Source organism: Epinephelus fuscoguttatus, linkage group LG19 (genome assembly GCF_011397635.1).
Source record: "Epinephelus fuscoguttatus linkage group LG19, E.fuscoguttatus.final_Chr_v1".
NCBI lineage: Eukaryota > Metazoa > Chordata > Actinopteri > Perciformes > Serranidae > Epinephelus > Epinephelus fuscoguttatus.
In genome coordinates, this window is record NC_064770.1 from 32,044,836 (window position 1) to 32,071,831 (window position 26,996).

The window sequence follows — 26,996 nt, forward strand, 5'->3', positions numbered from 1 at the left end:
AAGTCCTTCTTTGGTCCTGCTGCTAAAGCCTTTCTTAGTCTTTCCCACTCCACTGACATCAATAATTCAGCTTACTCTAAGTTCTAGATCCTCAGCATTAGTCTCAGGTTAATTAATAGTTGGATGTATCACTGGTGATTTATTTGAGGATGGTTTGTTTCTTTCATACAGTAAACCAGTTGAGCGATTTAATTTGGTAGGAAAAAGACATTTTTGAAAGTACTTACAGATAAGAAGTTGTATTATGTCCAAGTCCTACAGTATAGCTGGTAAGCTATAAGCTGACATAATTATTAACTTTCTCAAAGTGCCACTGGAAAACCACAAGGCTTCACAATTTTATAAACTAACTGACTCCCTTCTGTGTGATATGTCTCTTAATGTGACATTGATTTGGGGACCTCATGGAACAAACTAATGGTGACAGATTGCCTAACATTGTGTCAGAAGGATGTGGCCAGACAAGATATGTAATCTCTCCAGTGTGTTCTGGGTCTGCTTCGAGGCCTCCTACCAGTTGGATGTGCCCAGAATACCTCTAAAGGGAGGCGCCAGGAGGCATCCTGATCAGATGCCCGAAATACCTCAACTGACCCCTTTTGACATGAAGGAGCAGCGGCTCTACTCCGAGCTCCCTCCGGATGTCCGAGCTCCTTACCCTATCTCTAAGGCTGAGCCCAGCCACCCTTCGGCGGAAACTCATTTCAGCCACTTGTATCTGCAACCTCATTCTTTCAGTCACTACCCAGAGCTCATGACCACAGGTGAGGGTTGGGACGTAGATGGACCAGGAAATCAAAAGCTTTGCCTTCCAGCTCAGCTCCTTCTTCACTATGACAGTCCGGCACAGCACCTGCATCACTCCAGATGCCACGCCAAACTGCTGATCTATCTCACGCTCCATTCTACCGTCACTCGTGAACAAGACCCCCAGAGGACGCAATCCACCAGTTTTCAATAGAGAACCATGGCCTCCAAATTGGAGTTGCTTACTCTCAGCCTGATCGCTTCACACTCGGCTGCAAACTGCCCTAGTGCGATAAGCCAATAGAACCACATCATCTGCATAAAGCAAAGATGCAATTTTGAGGTCACCAAACTGAACCCCTTCCTCTTTCCGGCGGTGGGTGTTGGCCTCTGCCAGGGTTGTCCCTTGTCCCGATTCTGTTTGTGATATTTCACTTAACATCTCCACAGTTTCTCCAGCATGTAAGGTCTGCAGGTTTAAGATATGTGTCATGCCAATACGTAGAACAAGAAGTAGAAAAGGTGGTTTGACACATTTTCACATTGTGAATTGGGCATTTTATCACTGAATTATTTTCCCCCATGTCTCCTTGATAGGGTTACTCTGTTTTCAAACTTTACTTCCTTTACAGGCAAACAGACATTAAAAATGCAGAGATAAAAAATAATTCAATGCATTTTAACACGTTATAGTTTTTATTGTCATTATTTCCATACTGTTTAAAGCAGAGGGCTGACGTGTCTCAGTGACACTGAACAGGACTGAGGTGTAAAGGTTCGGGTGTACTGTTCACCAACCTTAATCTGTCGCTTAGAGGCTATAACGAGTAATCAGTCTGACCTCATGGATAATGCAGAGACAGCCATTCACTGTAACCACAGATGGCTCCTTTCCTCTCTATAGGCCTCTGTCACTCTCATTCTGTCTGCTGCTACACACACTACTCTTTATCAAACACACTCATAGGCTGTCTTGTGTATGTGTCTCTGTGTGGCTGTACCAAAGGGCAGTTACAAATGAAAAATATAACATACTACTACAATACTTCTTTTTCTTTCTCCCCCCTTCCACTCTGTCTTTGGAGGATATGCAGTGAATATTTTCCAGCTTCTGAATGTCGATTATGTCACTCATCATACTGTGCTACAGACAGCATGATGAACTAATTACTAAGTTATCTATCTATCATCTAAGGCGTCTCTTCCTGGAGTTGGACAACGTGCAAGAGAGAGCAACATCAGTGATGACAGTGACAGAAAGAAAAGGGAATGAAGGAAATGCCTTTTAGCAAGACAATATGACAATATGTCTGGTCATTAGCAAGCTGTATTTTTTTTTTATTACAAGGCCAATGTAAACCCAAAGCATTAGTTGCATTCTTTTTACAAATACAGAAAATATTTAGCAAACAAACCCATGGAAACAAATGTGTTCTTCAACAAGACTTTAACATGCTGATGTTTAGCAGGTAATATATACGAGGTAAATCAGTGAATTGACTATTAGCTTGTCCGGCCATGTCTGCCCAGGATGAAAATAGCAATTGAAGAGACAGTATTTATTAATCTAGATTGTTTTGGTGTGAGGTCATAGAGATGTCTGCCTTCTCTTGAACATAATGAAATTAGATGGCGCTCAGCTTGTGGTGCTCAAAGTGCCAAAAATGAATTTGAAAAACTCAACAGCAATGTCTCTTTCCAGAAATCCTGACCCGATTACTCAAGATAATCCAAAGACCTTGTTGATAGCAGTTTGATGTCGGAACTATTTTCTTTCTACAGGACTACACCCGCCAACTGTATCACTGCGCAGAAGGAAGTGTGCATCTACTGCTAGCTCACCTAGCACCACTGAGCTAGCTAATGTGAACAGCTCAGCAAAGGTGGACACCATTAATATATAAATCTCACGCTGTCACAAGCACAAGCCTCTCATCCATTAGTAGATGCACACTTCCTTCTGCATAGTGATACGTTTGGAGGGTGTAGTTTGTAGAAAGTCATGATTTACTCTAGATAATCCAGCAGTTTTTGTAGGAACTACTTTCTTTCAACTGAACTGCACCCCTCAACCATATCGCCGCACAGAAGGAAGAGTGCATCTACTCATGGATGAGATGTAAACATTAATGGTGGCCTCTTCGGCTGAGTTCCAGTGTTAACTAGCACAGTGGTGCTAGGTGAGCTAGCAGTAGATGCACGCTTCCTACTGCGTAGTGATATAGTTGCCAGGTGTAGTTCCATTATATTGGAGAGAAGGCAGACACCTCTATGGCCGATATCTCCAACACTCAGCAACTCACACCAAAACAATCTAGACTGATAAAGCCCTGGAAGCAGCTCTGTTCCTAACTCTTAATCCTGTTCCCCGACCGGTTGCTCCTCAAGCTGTGCCAGTGCTTCCAGTAGCAGGAGGAATGATGCCACCGATCCCTGCCATGCCAATCCCCTCCCACCACCATCACCATGAACAACACCACCACCAACAACAACAACAACCGCAGCAGCAGCCACAACAACAACAATACCACCAATACAACCTTCCCCAACAGCCCTACAACCAGCAGACTTCTTCAACTCCTGCAACACGTGTAGCACCTACCCCGTCACCCACTCGTGCCCCCGCTGCTGCCCCTGCTGCTGCTAGAGATAATGTAGCATCCCATGTCACGGGTGTCCCCGGGGTGCCTGGGGTGCCCTCGATCCCTACCACGCCTGTGGTTCCAGGCTTGCCTGTGATGACAGGTGTGCCAGGTATATTAATCAAGTGCGCATTTCAGCATGTTTGGCCTGAAGCGTGTGGGCATGGTGGAGTTACAGTAGAACTATATAGAACTTTTTTAGACCCTGCATTTGATTTTGAGGTTGAAAACTTCCTCTGTGTTGTTCGTTTCAAGCCGAGGAGTCTACTGGATCTTTTGCAGTGAACTTTGTGTGTTTCTACTGTTTAACTAAAACAAAATCATCTTTACTAAATGGTGTCTAAGTTTATACCTTTATTCTTCTGTAGGATCGGAGCAGGCAGTCCTGACTCAACAGCAACAGGCCATCATCAACCAGCAAGCCATCATTCTGGTTTGTCATGTGTTCTTTGTCTGAACAACACTGATAGTAATGTTGGTGTATTTGTCTGAGATACATAAAAATATATGATAACACTTTATTTGGCTTGTTGATACAATATGATTTTCCTTCAGTGTCAAGGGAATACCTTACCCCCAAATAATCATTTGTATATCAGTTACTCATCCCGTCCATCCATCAGTTTATCCATTTTCAACCACCTTTTCAAAGCCGGGTCGCAGAAGCAATAGGCTAAGCAAAGTATTATAGACGTCCTTCACCCAGCAATGCTTTCCAGCTCCTCCTGGGGGACCATGACGCGTTCACTGGTCAGACGAGAGTGTGTTCTGGGTCTGCCCCGGGGCTTCCTACCAATGGGATGTGCTCGAACCTCTAACAATAGGCGTACTGGAAGCATCCTCCATACCCAGCTGAGGAACCACCTCAACTGACCCCTTTTGACGCGAAGGAGCAGTGGCTCTACTCCGAGCTCCCTCCGGATGTCCGAACTCCTTACCCTGTCTCTAAGGCTGAGTCCAGCCACCCCACGGAGGAAACTTATTTTGGCCACTTGTATCCACGATTTCATTGTTTTACTACCCAGAGCTCATGACCATAGGTGAGGGTTGCTCCTTCTACTGCTCAACAATATCCCAGTCTGGTCATTTATGGGGTGAAGTATTCCTGAATACTTGCCAGCACCTTAGTAACCACACACCCCTTGTAACACCCACATGAAGTCATATCCAACATAAAATGCTAACATGGTAACATAAAAGTACACTGTTCTTGAAATACACAGTATATGTAAATACAGCGTATGCATGCATGTTTGTGTGTGTCCGTGTGTGTGTTGCAGGCCCAGCAGATGACCATGCAGGCCATTGCGATCCAGCAGCAGATGTTGTCCTCCTTTCCCCCCGTAGCCCCGGCGCCCCAGTCACCGCCCTCACAGCATCACACACACTTGCCACAACGCTCTCACACAATCAGCTCCGTGAGTAAACACACACATACACTGTACTGTGGTGATGCATGAACATCTGCTAGTATGTCTGCAAATCAGAAATATATCAGCAGTCTTGTAATAAAAACATACTCAGCTGTATCACTTCTTGTTTTTCTGCAGACCAAAGAGAGTGAAGAGTCGCCGTACAAGCCTGCTGGTGTTCAGCGAAAAATGAGTATGTTTTAGTAACCTCAGCACATTTGCTGTGTGGTGTGAAATGTTAAACATTTGGACATCATCTAATAGAAAGTGACATTCCAGGTCCAACACGTGGCCCCCCTCCTGAGGACGTGGTCCGATCCACTGTGAGTAACACGGAGCGAATCGATCCCAGCCACGACATCAAAGACATCATCAAACAGCACCAGCCTGCTGACTCAACAACTTCTACAGGAAGCGCCACTCAAAGGTAACACAGTCATGAAATATTGATACTCATAATGGAGTTTTGACTGTCCACTTATCTGTGTGTGTGTGTGTGTGTGTGTGTGTGTGTGTGTGTGTGTGTGTACGTGTGTGTGTAGGAAAGGTGATGGAAAGATGTTTGCCAAGAAACCAGACCCGCATGATGAAGCTATGGAGATTCTTAAAGATCAAATGGCAAACCCACCACAACCGGTACCCAACTCTGCACCTACCACACACACACACACACACACACACACACACACACTAAAATAACATCTGACCTTTTCGTGTCTCAGACTCAAAGGAAGCCTCAGTCCTCCCTACGTAAAGAGGACGTAGGACTTAAGGTTTCAAAGACCACCAAGCCTCGCTCCGCAGGGCATACCAGCTCCAGCATAAGCCCCGCCCCTCCTCCAGGTGACCTTTTCACATACTAATGTCAATGACAGAAAGTTCTCACGTGCATGTGAATAGAGTTTATAAGAAGTACACGGTCAAAAACCCTTGCGTGTGTGTGTGTGTGTGTGTGTGTGTGTGTGTGTGTGTGTGTTTCCAGTCTCTAGAGATTTGCCAGTGGAGGAGGAGATCATTCAGACCCAACTCCACAGCAGAACCAGTGATGAATATTACACGTACTCCAACGTCCCCTGGAAACTCTACATGAGGAAAGAGGTGCGTTTCAGGAATACACACACACACACATACGCACACGCATAAACATAACTAAACAAAAATAATCCCAATTGCCCTGAAATTTAGCCTTACAACGAGTGGCATGCTGAAACTTCAATCATACGCTGTAAAAACACTCTTTGTAGATCTGATTGTACTGAACATTAATCCTTTTAAAAATCAACATATTTATAATATAATACCAAAATAAATGTTTCCATTGTTGATCTTTGTGTGTTTACAGGTTTTCTATCCTAAAGAGACCTTCAACAACCCACTGGTTCTAGACCTGATCTTCAGACAGGTTGATTCATGTATTCATTATTTATTATTTACTTTCTCTGTTTATTCTGTATTATGTTCCTTTGCTCATTTGATGCTTTTCCATCACAGCAGAGTCTAGTTTATTTCCACTTCAGCAGATTCCTAATCCTGGCAGTGTCTTCTGCAGGTTGTACATGACACCTTCTCTGAGGCCTGCATCCGTATCACCCAGGAGGAGAGGCAGAAGATGAAAGCGTTATTTGGTATGAAAAAACATAAATCCCTAAATGACCTTACTATGTAGTAGACCCTAATGGACCAGTAGTCCCAACTGGTCCAGCCACGGGGTCCATATTTCTCCTTAGGGTGCTTTCAGACCTAGAGTTGTCTCCTTTGGTCTGAATCAGGGACTAATTTGTTCCAAAGTTGTATAATTGCCTAGAGTTGGTTCGTGTTCTCACGGTAGCATTTACAAGCGGACCAGATCAAATGCCTTGTGTGAGAAAGCTGTTCTTGATTGGTCAGAATTTCCATGTGGGAAAAATCCAGGAAGTAACGCAAACGTTGAAGAAGAGTACACTTGCAAGATAAATGTGACACTTTCTAATGTCACAATGGAGGGACAACTACGCAGGTTGATTTTAGCGCTGCTCATCGTGGACTATATTGCTGTCATTGTTCATTTTAGTCAAACCATACAGTTTGAAAACGAGGCGCGGCTCCAACTAGAAAACAATGTTTTGATGCATTGGATGTGCTGAATGTGCATATTAAGGCAGTACAGGAGGAGGTGCACATTAATAATCCTCCAGGACTGTAACATGCTCAATGTTACAGTGACTGCAGTTGGTTCAGATGCAGGTCGGAACACGTTCTCACCACAAACGAACCGCACCAGAGTTCGTTTGTAACTGGACTGAGACCACCTCTTCAAGAAGGCCGACTGTTGTGTTGCACGCCCGAGTGTATTTGCTGTGTTCACACCTGCCCAAATGAACCGCACTTAAGGGGCAAACAAACTTGAGTTTGATTGAACCGAACTAAACAGGGCAGGTGTGAAAGCACCCTGAGTCATTAGTTCAAGGTCCACACAGTTTAATAGAGCTAGTTTGCTGTTTCAGTTAAACGTGCAATATGTAATTTTCTGCCGCTAGGGGTCTCAAACCAAAACAATAACAGAAGATGGAGCTGGGTGATGTCACGAAGTAGTGTGGGATCATGGGAGTTGTAGTCATATAACAGATACAGATCTGACGTTCCTCACTCCGTGAAACCGTTATAAACAGTTATTTACACTCTACTCAGAAATGCTACTTGCTTTAGCTGAGCGGTTAGCAATCTGCTAGTTATTTGAGCAAACTGCTAGTTACTTAGCTTTACAGTTAGCGATGGCTTCTCCCTCTCTGCTGCTCTCTCTTGCTCAGTGCGTCTTATGTTTAGCTATTCCTCTGTCTCTTTTATAAATGCAGTTCATTTACCAGCATCAGCTCAGCATTATAGAAACCTATCGTTAGATGTTGTGGTTAGCCAGCCTCCGCTCCACACCGCTGTGCAGCGGTGGCCGCTGGCCGGAGCGCTGGTGCCCCGGCGGGCAGCAGTGCTCGCAATACACTGGTGGAAATGATTAATATTTCGATAACATCAGCCAGATGTTTGCTTACCTGTCTAGTAGAACACACGCGAGGTCGGCGTCGAATTGTAGTCCTAGATTTTCACGAAGCCCTCTCCATCTCGGAAAGGCCACACCAATATTTATCCTTGATTTAGCTCTCTTCTTATCCCAAATTCTTCTGGGATTGCTTGGTTGACCTGTACGGTTCCGATTTTACCAGCTTTTTTACCGGGACAGCTTCGGTGTCAGAAGGTGCAGCAACCGTCAATGCATAATCATGATCCATGACGAGTTAGCTTAGCCTAGCAGCAGTAACGTTCATTCTCTGACGTCTCATCCGGTCTGCTTCTTCTTCTTCTCCTTCATTTAATAGCTATGGTAACTGGAGTTACGTCGCCATTGACATGCGACCTAATGACACGGTCTGTAACTTTTATTAATATTTCATATTTATCTGGGTTTGAAAAATTGTTGGAAACATTTCTGATAATCAAAGTACACAACTAAACAAAATATATAATATTGGTTTAGTCGTTTTTAGACATTTTTATGTGGAAAAACTATATTTTATACCTTTAAGGAGCTGTCTGTTATTAGCTCACTCTACAGCAGGAAACGGCAATTCAAAATAAAAACTTTGTGCCAGAAATTCACTGTACTCCAACATAAAGTGTGTTTTTACAAATTTCCATCCGTCCATCCAGAATGGACCCGTGACCCACCCGTGGGGAACCACTGATTTACAGTATGTGGAAGACTTTGAATGTGAAAAGTCTGTGTCCTTTGTGTCTTTGCCAGCTGAGAACAAGGTGGATCAGATGTCAGGAACGCATGATGAGAACGTGAAGAAGAAAGTGGTGGCCATGGCCAGAGACTCATGGGAGATTTACTTCTCCCGCCTCTTCCCAGCCTCTGTGAGTTCTTGCCTCTAATATGCAGCAACTCTGAATATGATAAACCCAAAACAGACTTCATACTTTACTTGGTTTAACTTGGCCATTTCCATATGTGCTTGTATTCAGTTTCACGTGTTTGTGTGTGTGTGTGTGTGTGTGTGTGTGTGTGTGTGTGTTCCAGGGCAGTGTGGGGACAGGAGTGCAGGTGCTGTCTGTGTCTCATAAGGGCATCAAGCTGCTGAAGATGGTGAGGAGTAGTTCTGCTGCTCCGGACTACTTCAGAGTGCTGAGGCCTTACAGGTGAGCCTCATGGTCTGTGCAAACACATGGACACAGTGTGTGTGACGTCAGTCGTAGGTCATCAGTATTTCAACCTTTTAAAGCCTTCATGTCTTAGTAGCGAAACACCCCCAAAGAGGTCAAATCAGGTACTGTTAGTTGTCTAGATGTGATTGCGCTCCTTTTGAAGTCTTGACATTAAACACCAGGAAAAGTCAAGAGACCTTTTTCAATTGTCTGTGTCAAGTGATCTGACCCGTGGCTCTCTTCTCTTTAACTTCATGTCGACTTCCTGCCTCTGCATATCACTTCCTGCGCAGCTACTCGGACATCCTGTTTGTGTCCATTCCATCTAAGAACATGCTGGAGTTCAACCTGACTAACGAGAAGCTGATCCTGTTCTCAGCCAAGGCCCCGCAGGTCAAACACATGATCGACTACTTCCTCACAGAGCTCAAGAAGGTCAGAGGGCGTCTGTGTGTGTGTGTGTGTGTGTGTGTGTGTGTGTGTGAGTGTTTTGTAGGTTTTCTTGAGGATGATTTTTATGTCCCTGCACTGGCGATAGCCGTAGCCGGAGGCATTATGTTTTTAGGTTGTCCATCCATCGATCTGTTCGTCTATCCATCCGTCCCATTCTTATGAACGCAATATCTCAAGAATACCTTGAAGATTATTTTTTCCAAATTTGGCACGAACATCCTCTTGGACTTTACAATGAACTGATTAGATTCTGGTGGTCAAAGGTCAAGATCAGTGTGACCTTGCATTCGTCTCATTCTCATGAAGGCAATATCTCACAAACTCCTTGCGGGAATTTATTCAAGTTTGGCAAAAACGTCTATTTCAGCTCAGTGATGAACTAAATAGATTTTGGTGTTCATGGGTCAAAGGTCAAAGTCACTGTGACTTTGACTGTCTCATTCTTATTAACACAATAACTCAAGGACACCCGGAGGGAATTTCTTCAGATTGGATGAAAACGTTCACTTGGACGAAAGGATGAACTGATTAGATTTTGGTGGTCAAAGGTCAAGGTCACTGTAGCCTTGCTTCAGTCTCATTCTCGTGAACGTGATATCTCTAAAACATCTTTAGTAAATTTCTTCAAATTGGACAAAAACGTCCACTTGGACTGAAGAATAAACTGATTAGAATTTGGTAGTTGAACTTCAAAGGTCAAGGTCACTGTGACCTCAGGAAACATGCTTTTGGCTATAACTCAAGAATTCATACACTAATTATGACAAAACTTAACACAAATATTTTATAGGATAAAATAATGAAGTAATGACATTTTATATCCAAATGTTCAAAGGTCAACTTCACTGTGACATCATTAAGTTCTGATAAAACACTTTTCTGGTCATTACGCAACACCACATCAGATGCTGAATTGGTGACACAAATCTTGGGTTTTGACACATGTCAACATGTCATATCTCTGTCAGGACTCAGAGTACGTGGTGGCGGTGAGGAACTACATCACTGAGGACAGGTCTCTGCTCAGCTTCCACAAAGGAGACATAATCAGAGTGCAGCACATGGACGGGCTGGAGGCCGGTGAGACACACACTCACAAACACTCCCACACTGAGAACCAGCACTGTGATGTATATGTAGAGCTGCTTCCTGCTTCTGTGAGTCATGTACAGTGTGTCTTTGCTTCTCTGTGCTTCATGCCATGTCTGTCCGCTGTGTGTATGTGTGTCTGTGTGCATATGTATGTGTGTGTTCAGGCAAACATTACGGCTGCATAGTGAGGAAGAAGGTGATGCTTCTGGAGGAGCTAAAGAGAGACACTCCTGAGTTTGGTGGGTTTGAGAGCCTGGCGGTGGGATCTGTTGTGTGGTGCTTTGCTGTTTTCTTTTTGCTGCTTGGTTTGGCTTTGTTTGTTTGTTTTTTTCAGTAAACAGCCTTAACTTCTACATTTATGCCTTTTTTCTTTCTTTTTTTTTTGCACCTTGTTTGTTAGATTGTTAGAAACATTAACAATACTTGACGATATCAATAATCAAACATACAAAAGACAAATAAAATAAAAAAATATAAATTCATGAAAAATAATAAAAATATATTTTTAAAAAATAGAAGTTTTTTTTGTTTCTTTTGGTGTTGGACATAACCAAACATTTAAAGACATCACCTTGGCTTTTTTCTGTGTTTTGCGTGTGACAGTTTTTTGTTTGTAACACTTGATGAGATTCTGTGTTTGCATACGAACCTCTCTGTACATCCTCTGGTGTGTGTGCGTGTGTGTGCAGGTTGGCGGTTTGGGGCTGTGTATGGGAAATCTGGAGCGTTTCCCAGCGAGTACGTCCGTCCTGTGGCTGCTCCGGACTTCCTGGTTCTCCCCGCTGAGCGTGTGGAGCCTCGAGACAGACAGGGACGGGTCGCTGCATCTGCTGCTGTTGCCGTGGCGATGGGCTCAGCAGTCGCTGCTCATGAGCTCGACCTGTCCATGGAGGTGAAGACTCACATTACAGCTGCATATTTTTCTACCTTCCAAAAAAGAAGCATGGTGTTTATTTTCAGCTTGAAGATACAGTGTGAACATCAGGCTCACAGCCAGAATAACTTTTACATTTCAGTTTTAATAAATCCCTCCATTATGGTTCACGCAGCTGTTTATTCAGTGTATGTTGGAATATTTTGGTTCAGCAAAAATGGAAATATTCTGTAGATAATTACATCTTTGCTGCTCAGCTTTTTATTGCTCTGTGTGTGTGTATTAGGTGGTAAATGAGATGTATGGGGACAGTCTGAGCATCGAACTGGACGATCTGCCTCTGCACAGCAGCCAGTACCACATGGCTGAGTTTGCCAAGAAGTACTTCAGAGAGGCTCAGAGGAACAGAGGGTCAGACACACACACACACACACACACACACACACACACACACTGACATCATGATGTCCATATAATATCCTCACTGTGAGTCTGCAGCTCTCTTGTTTTCAATATGTACAAATATTAAGACAAAATACTTATTTGGAATACTGGGTGTAGCTTCCTCTTCTTCTTCTTCTTCTTCTTCTCCTTTTTTCTTTCCCTCCTCTTCTTCCTCTCCTTGATTGTTGATTGCTGGAGTTTCTGTTGATATCTCTTTTTTTCTTGTGCCGATAAAGGTTGTGTTAAAAATTCAAAAATGTCTTCTTCTCATCCCTCTTCTTCTTCTACTTTTCCTTTTGTTCTTCTTTTCCTTCTTGTTCTTGTTCTTCTCCTCCATCCTCTTCCTCTACTTCTTGTCCTTCTTGTCCCTCTTTTCTTCTACTTTTCTTTTGGTTCTTCGTCTTCTCCCTCTTTTCTCCATCTTTTTTCTTCTTTTTGTTTTATGCGTTTTCTTCCTCTTCTTTTCATTCTTTTTCTTCTCCTCCTCCTCCCTCTTCCTTTCTTCTTGTTCTTTCACTTTTCCTTTTGTTCTTCTTTATCCTCTGTCTTATTGTCCATCTTTTTTCTTCTCCTCCTCCTCCATCATCTTCTTCTTCCACTTTTCCTTTTGCTCTTCTTGTTCTTGTTTTTCTTGTTCTTTTTTTTCTTCTTCCACTTTTCCTTTTGTTCTTCTTAATCCTCTCCTTTTCTGTCTTTTTTCTCCTCCTACTCCTCCTCCTCCGTCTTCTTCTTCTACTTTTCCCTTTGTTCTTCTTGTTCTTTGTTTTCTCCTTCTTCTTTACATTTTTTCTTCTTCTACTCCCCCCCTTTTCTTCTTCTCCCTTTTCTTCTTCCTCTCTTTCTCTTCTTTCTTCTCCTTCTTCTTCTCCTTTTCTGTCTTCTTCTTTTCCTTGTTACTCTTGTTCTAGTTCTTGTTGTCCATCGACTTCTTGATCTTCTTCTTAATCTCAAATGAAAATCACCCCATATTTTTGTGTTCTGTAATTACACTGTAAAAAAGGAAATGATGGATCATTCTGTAAAAGTACCAAACAAGAGATGAGGGTGGGAACTGTTGCTGTTTTGTGATACCAAATAAGTCTACATCTCAGATTGATATTCTCTGCAGTAAACACAATGGACAAATGGACAAACACACACATGCTTAGTAACCGCTGTCTGTATCCTGCCCACAGTGATCAGAAAGCCAAGAAAGGGAAGGAGGGCAGGGACCCTGCTGACATGGTTAAATTCTCCAAGGTAAAGCAGCAGAGCTTGTTTCAAAGCATAATTGTCCAAAAAAAGTCTTTGTATTCTTGTATATGTTTTCTTAATTTTCACCCATTTTCTGTCCATGTGTTGTGTCTCTTCAGTCTCCGATCCAGGAGTCTCTGATCGACTTCTCAGACAGTGGGATGAACAGAGTGGCTGCTGACATCTTCTTAGGTGAGTAGAGAGTAAGGAAAGGAGGGATGGATGCACATCAGGGGTAGAAGAGAAATGAGGAGAATTTTTAGCTTGCTAAATACGGTCCTTAAGATTCGATTGAGATTCTGAAAGATGGAGGGAAAAGAAATGAGACTTCCCTGTTCTTTTGTTTAATGAGATGTTTCCATGTCGACTGATTGTTTTCATCCAGCCATCATGAAATTCATGGGAGACTTTCCACTGAAGGGTCAGACTGAACAGGACCTGGTCACCATGATACTGAAGGTACACAAACACACACACTTACTCACATATTTGACTGGTTTATAGAATACTAAAGGAACAGGTGACCCCAAAATCAAAAATACATATTCTTCCTCTTACCTGTAGCGCTATTTAAGAACAGCAAGATTGTTCACACACCTTGTTGTTTCATGTAGGAACTATTTTCTGCATACTGAGCTACACCTGCCAACCGAATCACTGCGCAGAAGGAAGCATGCATCTACTGCTAGCTCACCTAGCACCACTGAGCTAGCTAATGTTACAGCTCAGCCGAGGAGGACACCACGAATGTTTACATCTCGTGCTGTCACAAGCCTCTCATCCATAAGTATGTGAACACTTGCCTCTGAGCGGTGATACAGTGGCAGGTTTAGTTTAATAGACAGAAAATAGCTCCTACGTGAAACTGCTCATAGCAAGGTCTGTGGATTATCTTGAGTAATCGGGTCATGATTTCTGGAAAGAGACACTGCTGTTGAGTTTTTCAAATGTATTTTTGGTGCTTTGAGCACCACAAGCTGAGTGCCATCTGGTTCCATTATGTTCAAGAAAAGGCGTACATCTCTATGGCTGATATCTCTGACATACAGAAACTCACAACAAAACAATCTAGCTTCATAAGCAGCACTACAGGTAAGAGGGAAAATATGTGTTTTTGATTTTGGGGTGAACTGCGCCTTTGAGATGATGAAACGATAAACTGACTTACACATGATGTATTTAAGTAAATTTGAACACCATTATCCTCATGCATGTGCTCATATATGTAGTTAAGTGGCGACCATGGTCTGATCAAAGATGAAGCCTACTGCCAGGTGATGAAGCAAGTCACCACCAACACCAGCTCCAAACCGTAAGACTCTTCTACATTTACACCATGGTCTGAATCACAACTTAATCTGTGCTTTAATTTGCACTTGTGTGTCTATTTGTTTGTGTAGGGACAGCTGTCAGAGAGGATGGAGGCTGCTGTACATCCTGACAGCTTTCTATCGCTGCTCTGATGTGATGAAGCCATTTCTGTTGAAGTTCCTGCAGGACGCCTGTAACAGCCCTGGGATGCAGTACCAAGGTAGAAAATCAACCCATCCATCCATTTTAGATAGAGATGCTACAAACCATCAACCAAATATATCACATCTTGAAATCACTCACTACTAGTCTGATGGTATCCTTAGTTGCCATTTACTGTTGCTCTACAGGAATTGCCAAGGCATGTGAGCAGAACCTCAGGAGGACTTTTCAATATGGCGGACGTATACAGTATCCCAACAGCATGGAACTCAAAGCTATGCTGGTAAGTCTCTACTGCAGGCAAATCAGATTTGTTCACTAACTGATTCTTTTGGAAACCCAATCTGTTCAGGTCTTATCTCTTGCCCAATGGTCTTTCCTGACCCGAACCATTCGGGATCGATCCCTAACCCCAAACATCTTTGCACATGGGTGCAACAACTTGGGTTTCCTGTCTGGATTGGGCAATGACAGATTCATCATTTCACCCTCTAAACAAATGCGCTGTCAAGTCAAGGTGCAGAACTCCTCCTAAGGCATCTGTCCACGGACTGTTGTGGACAGACACTTTTTTCCATTTTGTCTTCCATAGCACCCTGCAGTAGTGACATGGATTCTGCTCAGCATTTTTACTATGGATTGAACATCATTGTTCACAAGTGATGCAAAAGACACTTTGGAATCCAATCTGAGCTGCCAGAGCATCCGGACTGACACCTCTCTATAGAAATCTGATCAGACTCACATTTCAAACTACCTCCAAAAGTGGTCTGGATCCAGTTTGCAGGATTTTGCTGTCTAGACTTCCTAAAATGAATTGGGAAACAATCTGTAAATGCCAAAAACAGATCTGGGCTGGCAGTCTGAACAGCCTAATTCAACCATGCAGTCTTCTTATATGGCTTACATATGGTAAAGTGTGCAATAAACCAAAAAGAAAACCACACGGCCAATGGAAGGAACTTTTTCTTTTCTTTTTATAAACAATCATTAGAATACCATAGTGATACAGCCAATCAACATATATTGTGTTATAAATTTGGCACGAATATTTACGCTGGATTCTAATAGTGCCATAGCAGCACTGACACTTTTCTACTTTAGGCATCTGTCGTGCCAAAGTGTGAGTTTGTTAAGCAGGTGCCCTCAGTAGCAGCTGTATACTCCACACTGGTGTTAAATTGTAAAACGATTTCCTGTGATTGGTTGTTTGTATGTAGGCTGGGCGGAGCTCCAAGAGACAGCTGTTCCTGCTGCCAGGTGGGATCGAAAGGCACTTGAAAATCAAGACGTGCTCTGTGAGTGGCACACACACGTATGCACGCACGCACATTAAAGTTTGGATTACTGTTCTGTGAGTCTTTACATTATATTCTAGGAAAATTCTGCATAATATTCCATTACCTAAAAACATTCTGAAGAGAAGCATTATGCTAGTGTGAAGCCTTTACAGACCTGACTGAACCTGAGCTTTTATACAGAACAACAAAAACAGATGCTGCCTCCGTGGGTCCACATGAGGGCAGCATTGCTCGTTATAAGTGGATTTCTGTGTTTCAGGTTGCTTTGGACGTCATCGAGGAGCTTTGCTATGAGATGGGACTACACAGGGTGGAGGCATTGGACGAATATGCCATCTTTTTGGTCACACACAAAGGTATCAAGGATCTAACATGCTTGTCATAGCACAGACCGACAATGCAAACACTCTTTGACATACAGCAATACACTGTAGGTAAACAGATTATAACTGAAGTGTGCTCCTGTGTAGGTCAGAATGTGCGTCCCCTGAACAAGCGTGAGTACATCCTGGACATCGCTACAGAGGCGGAGCCAGTGGACGCCAACTACAGTCTGTGGTTCAGGAGAGTCATATGGAGCCTGGCACTCAAACTTGACAACGAACTCTATGTGACCATGCACTATAACCAGGTACAGTTCTACTGTATGAAATGAAAGACAGCCCACGTCTGCTTCTACTGTAGCTAATCCAATCTGAAATTTGGCTCATATTCTTCTTGTGTGGCTCGTTTTATAATTCACACTATCACACGGAAGAAACAGTAGATTTGACCTCTATAGTCCTCCCTGCAGAATTGCTTTGCCATGGAAAAAACAGACTTTGCTGACGTTATTTGTAGGTTTTTCATTTGTGTGAGCGCAGATACACCTCAGCTAGCACAGTCTGACGAGGAAGATTTTAAAACTTGAACATACAGTAAAATAAACACCAACAAACTTTTATTCTCTGTGTCTCTCTTCAAGGTGTTGCCAGACTACCTGAAGGCCTTGCTGAGTGTCGTCCCTCAGGGTAAGGCGAGTGATCAGCATCTGCAGCAGATTGCCAGACTGGCCGCCCTACAGCACCGTGCCAAGGACACCATCTACCTGCCCACCATGTAAATACAGTATACACACACACTTACACACACTAACCTTTTTGCCCTGAATTGAGCATAATGTTAGCTCAGGCAGGACACGATGTCAAGCTCAGCTCACATCCCAGCTGATCTCAAACAGCCCAATCAACTGATAGAGCAGATGATTGATGCAAGAGAGTCAGCTGATAGATCACATGATTCCTTTCCATGCAACCAATTGGCAAATCTCATTCAGGGCGCCCTATTTAAACTGCTCTGGCCTGCCTACTGTTGCTGCTTCCTCTTCCTCTTCGTAACCCACCTCCACCCCAGCTCCTCCTTTTCATGTTGTGTCTGACTTATCAGTGTCATTTCTGTTTGTCATTGATGCTGCTCTGTTCTGTTCCTGGGGGTCTCTGCTGCTGCTGCTGCTTTCCTTACCTTAGGCCTTCCATGTAGGCACATGGAAGGGCAGAGAGGTGTGCCCCAGAACAAAGCCATACCGCCAGATATAATACTGCGAATGGAAATAAAGTTTTCTTTGACCAAAGTGGTCCTGACTGAACTCTCAGGTGCATTCACGTGCAGCATAAGCTCAAATCTGCAAACACACTTGCACATGTATAATATCTTACTACTGCTTCTGAGGCTTTGTGTGTGTGTGTGTGTTGTGTGTGTGTGTTCATGTTTCTAGGCGTGAGGTGCAGGAGTGTGTCCCCCCACAGTTCTACAGCAAACAGGGTTCACAGCATTGGCTGAACATGACAACTCAACACATGCAGCAGGTCCAGCCCTTAAACCCACACCAGGCTCGTGCACAGTTCCTTGGTAAGACCACAGCTCTGTCTTAATGTGTGTTTGTGTATTTATGCAAGTGACTTACAGAGTGTTTCATAATAGTCATCAGTCCCATAATCAATTAACTAATTACAGATTATTTCTAAAATATAGCTCTTTAAGGGTGTTTCTTTAAAAACATCTACAGCAGGAAATTACAGACGAGAAGACACACATTTTAATCCGGAATAATTGTTTTTAGTTAATAACAGTGCTGCAAAGTAGATCTCATAAAGTTTAATTCACTGACTCTTGGCTTGAATGTGCTGCCATATTAGAAGTGACCCTTCCTGTGTATTTGCCCCAGGTCTGGTCAGTGCTTTCCCCATGTTCGGCTCCTCCTTCTTCTACATCCAGAGCTGTAGCTCCTCCTCCATCTACGCACCGTGCATCCTGGCTGTGAATCTGAATGGACTGCACTTTCTGAACAAGGATACTCATGTATGCAAATCATCCACTCAAGCACAAATCCACTATGTTATGTTGCACGCTTTACATTCAAGGACCAGCTGGTAAAATATGGCAGCAGGCAGCTGAGTGTGTGTGACAGCATGAATTTGAAGCAGTAACATTGTCTTGGTAAATTTATATTAAAAGCAAACTACTGCAAAAAGGGGTTGATTTCAAAACAAAGTGCTTGGCTCCCTCTGCTGGTTATTGTGTTCACTGTCTTCTTCTATCTATTAAATCTTGTATTTTATGAGTTTTGACTTTTAATATCTGAGCATATCTCTCTGTCAGAGTTTGTTTGTAAGTGTCCCTTGCCTATATATATGTGTGTATTCATACATATATTTGGTGTGTGTGTGTAATTAGGAGGCCATGGTGCGTTTCCCTCTGAAGGAGGTCCAGTCGACTCGCACTCAGAGACCGACTTCAGGCTCCAGTTATCCGTATGTGGAGATCATGATAGGAGACCTGCTCAACCAGCGCATCACTCAGCTGCAGCTGGAGCAGGTTTGTGTGTGATGTGCAGATACAGTATACACTGTGGATGTAACTTTTCTGTGTCTGTTTCACTCACCTTATGTAAATGCCTTACTGTGTGTGTGTATGTGTGTTTTCCAGGGCCTGGAGCTGTGCCGAGTCATCGCTATGCACATGGAGAACATGTTGTCAGTCAGAGAAAAGAGACTCACTTTGCCACCGAGTGAAATCACCCTGCTATAACACACAACAACCACCTGCACTCAGATAAATCACACTGTATGCCTCATAAATGTACTGCATCTACCTCTATATTAAAATAGAATATTTTGATATGTAAAGGTAATGTTTCTGTAATCTGATGAATGTAATAGTTGAAGATGTTGATAACAGTTTGAAAAACAGGTATATTCAATCACACAACGTGATTTTGCTGAGTAGGACATCTTCCTGGACAAACGCTGCGATCAACCAATCACAGCCCTCTGACATCATCAGCTGTACTTCTTTCAAAAATCTTTTGTGCTTCCTAAGCTAAGCTAGTTTTCCAAATTGAATGTGAAACAACTGAACAAAATCCTCAGTAACATTAAATAAAATCTGCTGCAGGGTTAGCGAGTTAGCTTGCTAACTAGTAGGCTAGATTATTGTTAAACAGATGTTAAGGATAATATCTTTTTTTTAAGTTACCTGTGATTAACACATTTCCCTCCTTTTTTATAGCTCATTAAAAAAGTTTTGTTTTATTTTTGTTTTATTTTATTTTTTCAAAACACTGGATAATTTGTTAATGTAGCAATGATGGTCCTGGATCAACACGAGCACTACAATATTATGAAAAAAATAGTTTGAATGGGCATGAAAAAAGGAGAGAAATGTTTCCATTGCAGCTGCAAACTGATATTATCCTTACTTTTAATCTAAGTGAACAATATTCTAGCTTAGTAGCAAGCTTACTCGTTAGCATAGCTAACCTAGTTAGCAAGCTAACTCGCTAATTTTCAAGTCTATTGGCACTTATACTTGTTAGCATAGCCAACCTAGTTAGCAAGCTAACTCGCTAGGTGGTTGAAAAGGATTTTGTTAAATTTTACTTTCTCCAATTGTGGAAAACTAGCTTAGCTCTGAGCAAACACAAAAGCTGTGTCTCAATTCAGGGGCTGCAGCTTTTGAAGGATGCATCCGTCGCGGTTTATGTTGGCCATGTCCTTTGAAGACCGCATCAACCAAACTGAACAGTCTCCAAAATGGTACGATCTGGTCTGTGGAGGATTTCCTGGTTGCATCACCAGTTGTTTTCACCCTGACCCGTTGGCGTTCCTGTTACTTAGCAACCAGCTGCAATTGACGACACAAGGAGTGAGCTAGCAAGTTAGTTAGCCCTAAATCATGGACCTCGACATTATTTTATTTTTTAAATTTTATTTAATACATTAGGAAATGATTCACCACTGGTGACACTGCAATTTGATATATAATTTTAGGTTTAAAGGCCTTTTGTGTTTTATAACATTTATATTGTTAGCTATTCGAGTGAGTTGAAACCCAGTACTTACATTTAAAAGGTGTAATCTGCCTCCATTGCTGCCGGTGGTTATCAGGCGCCATACTGAAAACAACCTAATCGTGGCTGGCTTGCAGTGTATCTTAGGATAAATTGGGCCATGAAGGATTCATCCCTTACATACTTTAAATTCTGGGAAAGAAGACTGCATCTTCAAGTCTGAGTCTTCAAAATGGGATAGCCTTGGTTGCGCCGATGTGATGCAGTCGGTCTATAAATATGAACTTCAAAGGCTGCAGCCCCTGAATTGAGACACAGGGAATTTTAAATTAACTGCCAGAGCAGCACACTGATGATGTCAGAAGGCTGTGATTGGTTGACTGCAATGTTGGTCCAGGGACGGAATGTGGGAAGTTGATCCAGGAACATATCAAGGCTGCAACTAAAGATAATCGTCATGATTTGGTATAATTTCAGAGAATAGTTATAAGATGACTATCACAATTTCCCACAGCCAAAAATATCATGTTTAAATGGCTTGTTTTATTCAACCAGCAGTCTAAACCCCAAATGTTTTCAGTTTATTATCACAGAAGAGTAGGAAACCCAGGGAATGTTCACATATGAGAAGCAGGAACAATTTAATTTGGGGGCATTTTGCTTAGAAAAAAAAAAAGATTTAAACAATTACCTACGGCTTCAACATAAAGTAGGAAAAGGCATATATAGTTATCTTTCTGTGTGCATGACACGTACATCCAGTAAATCAGTGCAGTTACCCTGCACATACTTCAAAAACTCACACCACTGAGTTTAATGCATTCATGTGTCTCTGACGCAGTGTAAGGAGTATAGAAACTGAGAGTCAGACTTGATAAACATCTTTTCACACTGAACCCATTCATGTTTTTCTTTGACATTTTTAGCCAAAACAGTTTCAGATCTTGTCTGCCATGATTGCCTTTTCGTGCTGGGACTCTAATGGATACTACCTCTTTAATTTACTTTAACTTGCCCACTTCAGAAGAACTGTATGATTTGATTTACGTTGATTCTAGGGCAACACTGAATTTAAATGTGGTCCTTGAACAAGGGTAGGAACCCCTGCTGTGGTTGGCTCTGTTCCTGGAAGCTCAAATGTGTGAAACTGAAATGAATATTAAGCAAACTTAAGTATCACCACATCTTCCCTTAAACACTATTAGATGCTTGTGGTTTGACAGAATACATAATTATTCATTACTTCATGACTTGAACCTACATGCAAGAGTAGCATACCTAAATTATATTTGAGCCCATAAGATGTTCTGTTTTTTTGTTATTTTATTAAGATGAATTTAAACCAAAAACAAGAGAAGGCAGCCACAAAAACAGACCACAAATTAAATTATTTTTCTTTATTTTCTTCCCTGTTATGAAATCAAAGGAAAGGCACAATGAGCGGAAACATATTTTTGGAAGCATATTTTGGCACATGGTTATAAGCCACATCACTGAGCTCTTTGCACTAATGGAAATGATTATTTATACAATGTATAGCATATATATTTTTATGTAAATAGCTGTTGTACATAACTAATGCACGTGAATAATGTACATTAAAGTTTGTAGCATAAATTACTCTGGTGTGTGAATTTGGTTCATTTGAAAAAGAGACCTTTAGTAACATCATGCACATATGAAGTTTAAAACAAGTATAATTTCAAAGGCATCAGAGAAAGCAAGAGATTAGAGATACAGTGCCGTAAACAGGGGAACAAAATTATGTTTACCTGGTCCTGGTGCAAAACAACATAATGAAACATGAGGTGCAAACAAGATACAGCCAAATCAAAACAGAATGGGAAATAGAGTAAATGAATAAATACATAAATAAGTAACACAAGTGTGAAATGTTTTTGGGAGCTCTGAGTGTAAAGTCAGAATTCAGATCTTAGACTCAGAACTTTAATGCATTTTTCACGTGGCCTAATCCTCTTCCACAGGAAAACAATAGATGAATACCTTAACAAATAAATACTTAAATAACAGGGGTGAAAGACAGGTTTTCAGATAGACCACATCAATAGTATTTTTCTTTTTTAACAGTTTTGGCATTTTTTCCAAAATATTTTTGAAAGATAATGCAACATGTTTAGTTTTCCAAATTCTGCCTAATGTAAAAAAATAATGGTTATAAAGGTCCTATATTATGCTAATTTTTGGGTTCATATTTGTATTTTGGGTCACAAAAAACACATTAGTTTTGTCAGAGAGTCTGCCTAAATATGCCTGTATTCAGCCTCTGTATGAAACATTTTAGTGCCTGTCTCTTTATACCCCCCTCACCCGAAAAAGCTCATAATTATAACTTTTTTTATCTCATAATTTCAACTTTTTACCTCATAATTATGACTTTTTAATTTCATAATTTTGACTTTTTATCTCATAATCATGACTTTTTAAAATTTCATTTCACTTTTTATCTCATAATTACAACTTTTTTTTATATCCCATAACTTCACTTTTTAATCTCATAATTTTGACTTTTTATCTCATAATCATGACTTTTTAAAATTTCATTATTTTACTTTTTATCTCATAATTATGACTTTTAATCTCAGTTTTCACTTTTTATCTCATAATTGTGACTTTTTATCTCATACTTATAACTTTTATCTCAGTTTCACATTAACTTTTTCATCTCATGGCCTTTTACCTCATAATTTTGACCTCTATCTCATAATTTCAAATTCTTATCTCATAATTTTGACTTTTTAATCTCATAATCTTAATTTTTTTTATCTTATGACTTTTTATCTCATAATTTCAACTTTTTTTTATCTCATAATCATAACTTTTTAAAATTTCATAATTTCACCTTTTTTTAATCTCATATTACAATTTTTTTTAAAAAAAATCTCATAATTTTCACTTTTTATCTCATAATTGTGACTTTTTTATCTCCTGATTATAACTTTTATCTCAATTTCACATTAACTTTTTTATCTCATGGCCTTTTACCTCATCATTTTGACCTCTATCTCATAATTTCACATTTTTATCTCATAATTTTGACTTTTTATCTTATAATTATGGCTTTATTTCATCATTTTGATTGTTTATCATATAATTTTGACTTTTTAATCTCATAATCTTAATTTTTTATCTTATGACTTTTTATCTCATAATTTCAACTTTTTATCTAAAAATTATGACTTTTTAATTTCATAATTTCACTTTTTATCTCATAATTGTGACTTTTTTTTAATCTCCTGATTATAACTTTTATCTCAATTTGACATTAACTTTTTTATCTCATGGCCTTTTACCTCATAATTTTGACCTCTATCTCATAATTTCACATTTTTATCTCATAATTTCGACTTTTTATCTTATAGTTATGACTTTATTTCATCATTTTGATTGTTTATCACATAATTTTGACTTTTTAATCTCATAATCTTAATTTTTTATTTTATGACTTTTTATCTCATAATTTCAATTTTCTAATCTCATAATTTTGACCTTTTATCTTATAATTTCGACTTTTATCTCACATTTCTGAATTTATCTCATTATTTTGACTTTTATATCTCATAATTATGACATTTTATCACATAATTTCAACTTTTTTTATAAACATTAGGACTTTTTACCTTATAATTATGACTTTTTGTATCAGAATTTCAACTTCTATCTCATAATTCTGACTCGTTATCGCATAACTATGACTGCTTATATCATAATATTGACTTTTTATGTCATAAATTCGACTGTTTTTATCTCATAATTATAACTTACCATGGGGATATTTTTTCTTTCAGTGGCAGAAATTACCTTCCATAGAAAACAACCCTACATTAACATTATTTTAAAAGGTTAAATAGAGTCTTAAAATATGAACATCCCTCACTATGAAAGGTTAACAAGTTCAGTTGCGTTGTTTTTAAACATTACTCGCTATTTACTGTTTGATAGTTTCATTTAATATAACGTACAGACCGTTTAACGCCTTGTACTGACTGATGTATGTGGGACGTGTATCCGGTGCTTGCTGTGCTACAAACCGAGCACCCCCCTCCAGAGTACTTGGCTGTGTGGGCGTTTCTGGGTAATTGCTCGCAGATTTCTTCGCCCTCATTGGTCAACAACAACGGGGCCCGTGTGAACCGGGAAGAGGAGGGGGCTGTGGTCAAACCCACCGCGACCTAAACAGCACCAGGAGGGAGAAGGAGGGAGGAGAGCCGCAGCCCGCAGCAGCAGGAACAGCGTCGCAGCCCCGCTTTCAGCCTGTATGGGCTAGTCGGTTAGCTAGCTTAGCATCGTCCGACTGCGCCGCACCGCCTCTCCTGCCCGCCCGCCGCCGTGCCGAGAACCCCGGGGTTGTTATCTCCGTGTTTTCCTCTCCGTCCCCCCGCAGTCCCGCCCGCCCTCCGCCCGGCTTCAAGATGATGAAGTTTAGGTTTCGTCGGCAGGGCACCGACCCGCAGAGGGAGAAGATAAAACAGGAGCTCTTCGCTTTCAACAAGGTAAAGTAACGGGACGGAGGAGAGGGGAGGGAGTGAGGGTTTCCTCCTCTTCTCTCCTCTTCTCTCCTCTTCTGCTGCTCCCCTAAACTACCTATCTCCACACGGGACCAGGGTTGATCCGAGCACTCTGCAGCATTCCCCCCTCTCTGCCTCTGTCTCCAGCTAGGGGCAGAAATTAGCTGTAAACTGCTGCTGATGGTTTCAGTGCAGCCTGGACTCTTTGTTGATGTGTGTGTGTGTGTGTGTGTGTGTTCAGGGGGTTCAGTTGTTTTCACGGCTTGTTAATTGGCTCTCACCCAAGCGAGGCCCGCGTTCAAAGCACCAAGAACTGGGGAAACTTATCTGTGCAGACCTAACATCACTGTAATTAACCACCAACAGCTGATTATCTCAGTGATAGGGATTATCAGGCTCCACTATAACAAGATTAGAGTTGTGCTGCAGCAGTTTGATGCCTCTCTTGAGTGCTGTGACCCATATTTCATTCAGATATTGATCAAGATGGCTGTCAGTGTGGTGACAGGGTTAACTCTTCTGCCCCTTCACCACAACACTGTGTAAAAGCTGGCAGCATTGTTTTGCAGCGCTCCTCTTGTTTCAGTGTTTGAGGGTCTGTGGGTGAAACCATGAGTGTCAGATTTCATGCTACCCTGGCATCACATCCATATGGACCTACACCAGTTTGTGTACAGTAAACCTCAGCTTCCTGAGGAGTTATCAGCCCTCCTCTCCTCCTCACCAGTTGGTGCCAGGATCTATTTAGCAGCTCCACTTCCAGTAAGCTGCCAATTGTCACCCGGGCCACTGTTGCTAAAGTAGTGGGAGCCTAAAAGTAGGTTGAAGTCCGTGGACTGTTTGATAATTGTGCAAATCAACTGCACGTAATCTTTTTGGATGACCTGCACCTTACCAACAGGGTCTGCACTTTATATTTAGACAACGGTGCAAAGATAACTCGCTCTGGCATTGCTGTGGCCTTGAACTCAGGTTAGGTGAGGCCGCTGTCGGTCTGCACAGTGTGTGTCACTCAAAAAGCAGAGCAGGGTGTGCCAGAGAGGGGCTGTCCAAAGTTTTGGATGTTGAAAGCTTTAATTTATCATGAACAGTGGGGTGACATGACAAAATAAACCCCACTCAAGAAGATGAATTAGGAATGTGAAAGTGATTAGCAAACTAAATATCAGTCATTGATTGTTATTTCTAAATCATAAAAACCTGATTTTTCTTTATCACCTTGCTTTGTGGCCCAAATCTACAGCCTGAGTCTTGATAAAACTGGAAAAATGTGTGGGTCAGAGCGCTTCTAAGACTCAAATTGAGTTTGTTTGATGTGCTGTTTGGATAAGGACACATGTAGACACAAACATCACAAGAGGAACTGCAGGGTGTCTGTCTTTAAAACAATTATGTTAGACCCAAAACAATATGTAAAACAGACAAGTAATGCACACCAAGAATTATTATGAGGTGCTGATCACTGGCAGCAGACCTGATTGTAGAAAACAAGTGTCTCGCACTCTGGCTCCATATGCTTTCTTTTATGTTGATGACGTTTCGGCCTTTGGGCGTTCTTCAATGCCCAAAGGCCAAAACGTCACCCCAAAAACAAAACAAAAAATCCCCAAACAAACAAAAATTCAGACAAAAATCCTGACCAGCTGTGGCCCCAAGGGGTAGCCAGGGGGTGCCACAGCCATCTCCTCCCAGAAATACGCAAAACTTATCAAAGGCCTCTGTGTCTCCCTTTTTTATTGTTACTGATATTATTTGTTTTTATTTGAGTAGACTTGTTCCCAATAAATGTTTCTCCCTCTCAATGCATTTCATTTGCGTTGCATGTCATTTTAAGGAAAAGGACAACTAGCGAGGAATCACCTAGTATGTCTACATCTACATAACACATTAAAACAGGATTGTTGACGAACTCAAAATGTTAACTGTGCCAGTATTGGTCCATACACATCAGTTAATTGCTAACATTAACTGTAAAATAAGAACATAAAGTATATCAGTATGCGACTCCTTAACTCTCATAACTATATAGTTTTCAACTAACTTATAGCACAATAGAATTCTTGAAATTCAGAAATGACTTTTGGTTTTGGTGTGTCACTACAAGATTTTTAGTGGCCCTATCTGGTCGCCCCTATGAAAAAGTTCTGGGTATGCCATTGTCCCTTGTGAAGGCTTGATGTTGTGACTCGTTGAAACATAAAACTTGATGTGGTTGAGTGCAAAGTTTGAATGTGTCAGTATCTTATTGAATGACTCTATTATTTCTTTGATGAATAAATTGCTCTGTGAGAAAGAG

The 26,996-nt window shown here is 41.3% G+C and overlaps 2 protein-coding genes across 2 annotated transcripts in view; both read left to right on the forward strand.

The window, feature by feature from the left end:
- Positions 1 to 22,039, forward strand: part of myo15aa (myosin XVAa) — a 74,635-nt gene extending 52,596 nt beyond the window's left edge. Inside the window, exons 36-65 of the mRNA XM_049560172.1 lie at positions 3,758 to 3,822; positions 4,670 to 4,807; positions 4,940 to 4,994; positions 5,081 to 5,228; positions 5,344 to 5,437; positions 5,524 to 5,644; positions 5,784 to 5,899; positions 6,144 to 6,203; positions 6,351 to 6,426; positions 8,574 to 8,689; positions 8,853 to 8,971; positions 9,271 to 9,412; positions 10,399 to 10,510; positions 10,687 to 10,761; positions 11,212 to 11,414; positions 11,683 to 11,807; positions 13,016 to 13,079; positions 13,193 to 13,265; positions 13,459 to 13,532; positions 14,303 to 14,385; positions 14,474 to 14,604; positions 14,735 to 14,829; positions 15,767 to 15,844; positions 16,107 to 16,203; positions 16,318 to 16,478; positions 16,812 to 16,945; positions 17,601 to 17,734; positions 18,051 to 18,184; positions 18,560 to 18,700; positions 18,812 to 22,039. Coding sequence (XP_049416129.1) covers positions 3,758 to 3,822; positions 4,670 to 4,807; positions 4,940 to 4,994; positions 5,081 to 5,228; positions 5,344 to 5,437; positions 5,524 to 5,644; positions 5,784 to 5,899; positions 6,144 to 6,203; positions 6,351 to 6,426; positions 8,574 to 8,689; positions 8,853 to 8,971; positions 9,271 to 9,412; positions 10,399 to 10,510; positions 10,687 to 10,761; positions 11,212 to 11,414; positions 11,683 to 11,807; positions 13,016 to 13,079; positions 13,193 to 13,265; positions 13,459 to 13,532; positions 14,303 to 14,385; positions 14,474 to 14,604; positions 14,735 to 14,829; positions 15,767 to 15,844; positions 16,107 to 16,203; positions 16,318 to 16,478; positions 16,812 to 16,945; positions 17,601 to 17,734; positions 18,051 to 18,184; positions 18,560 to 18,700; positions 18,812 to 18,913 — 3,266 coding nt within the window. The 3' untranslated portion in view covers positions 18,914 to 22,039. The remainder of the gene's footprint in view (positions 1 to 3,757; positions 3,823 to 4,669; positions 4,808 to 4,939; positions 4,995 to 5,080; positions 5,229 to 5,343; positions 5,438 to 5,523; positions 5,645 to 5,783; positions 5,900 to 6,143; positions 6,204 to 6,350; positions 6,427 to 8,573; positions 8,690 to 8,852; positions 8,972 to 9,270; positions 9,413 to 10,398; positions 10,511 to 10,686; positions 10,762 to 11,211; positions 11,415 to 11,682; positions 11,808 to 13,015; positions 13,080 to 13,192; positions 13,266 to 13,458; positions 13,533 to 14,302; positions 14,386 to 14,473; positions 14,605 to 14,734; positions 14,830 to 15,766; positions 15,845 to 16,106; positions 16,204 to 16,317; positions 16,479 to 16,811; positions 16,946 to 17,600; positions 17,735 to 18,050; positions 18,185 to 18,559; positions 18,701 to 18,811) is intronic.
- A 2,212-nt stretch (positions 22,040 to 24,251) lies between these two features.
- The window catches only part of llgl1 (LLGL scribble cell polarity complex component 1), a 59,408-nt gene continuing 56,663 nt past the window's right edge, over positions 24,252 to 26,996 (forward strand). Inside the window, exon 1 of the mRNA XM_049560173.1 lies at positions 24,252 to 24,685. Within this exon, the coding sequence (XP_049416130.1) occupies positions 24,605 to 24,685 (81 nt within the window). The 5' untranslated portion in view covers positions 24,252 to 24,604. The remainder of the gene's footprint in view (positions 24,686 to 26,996) is intronic.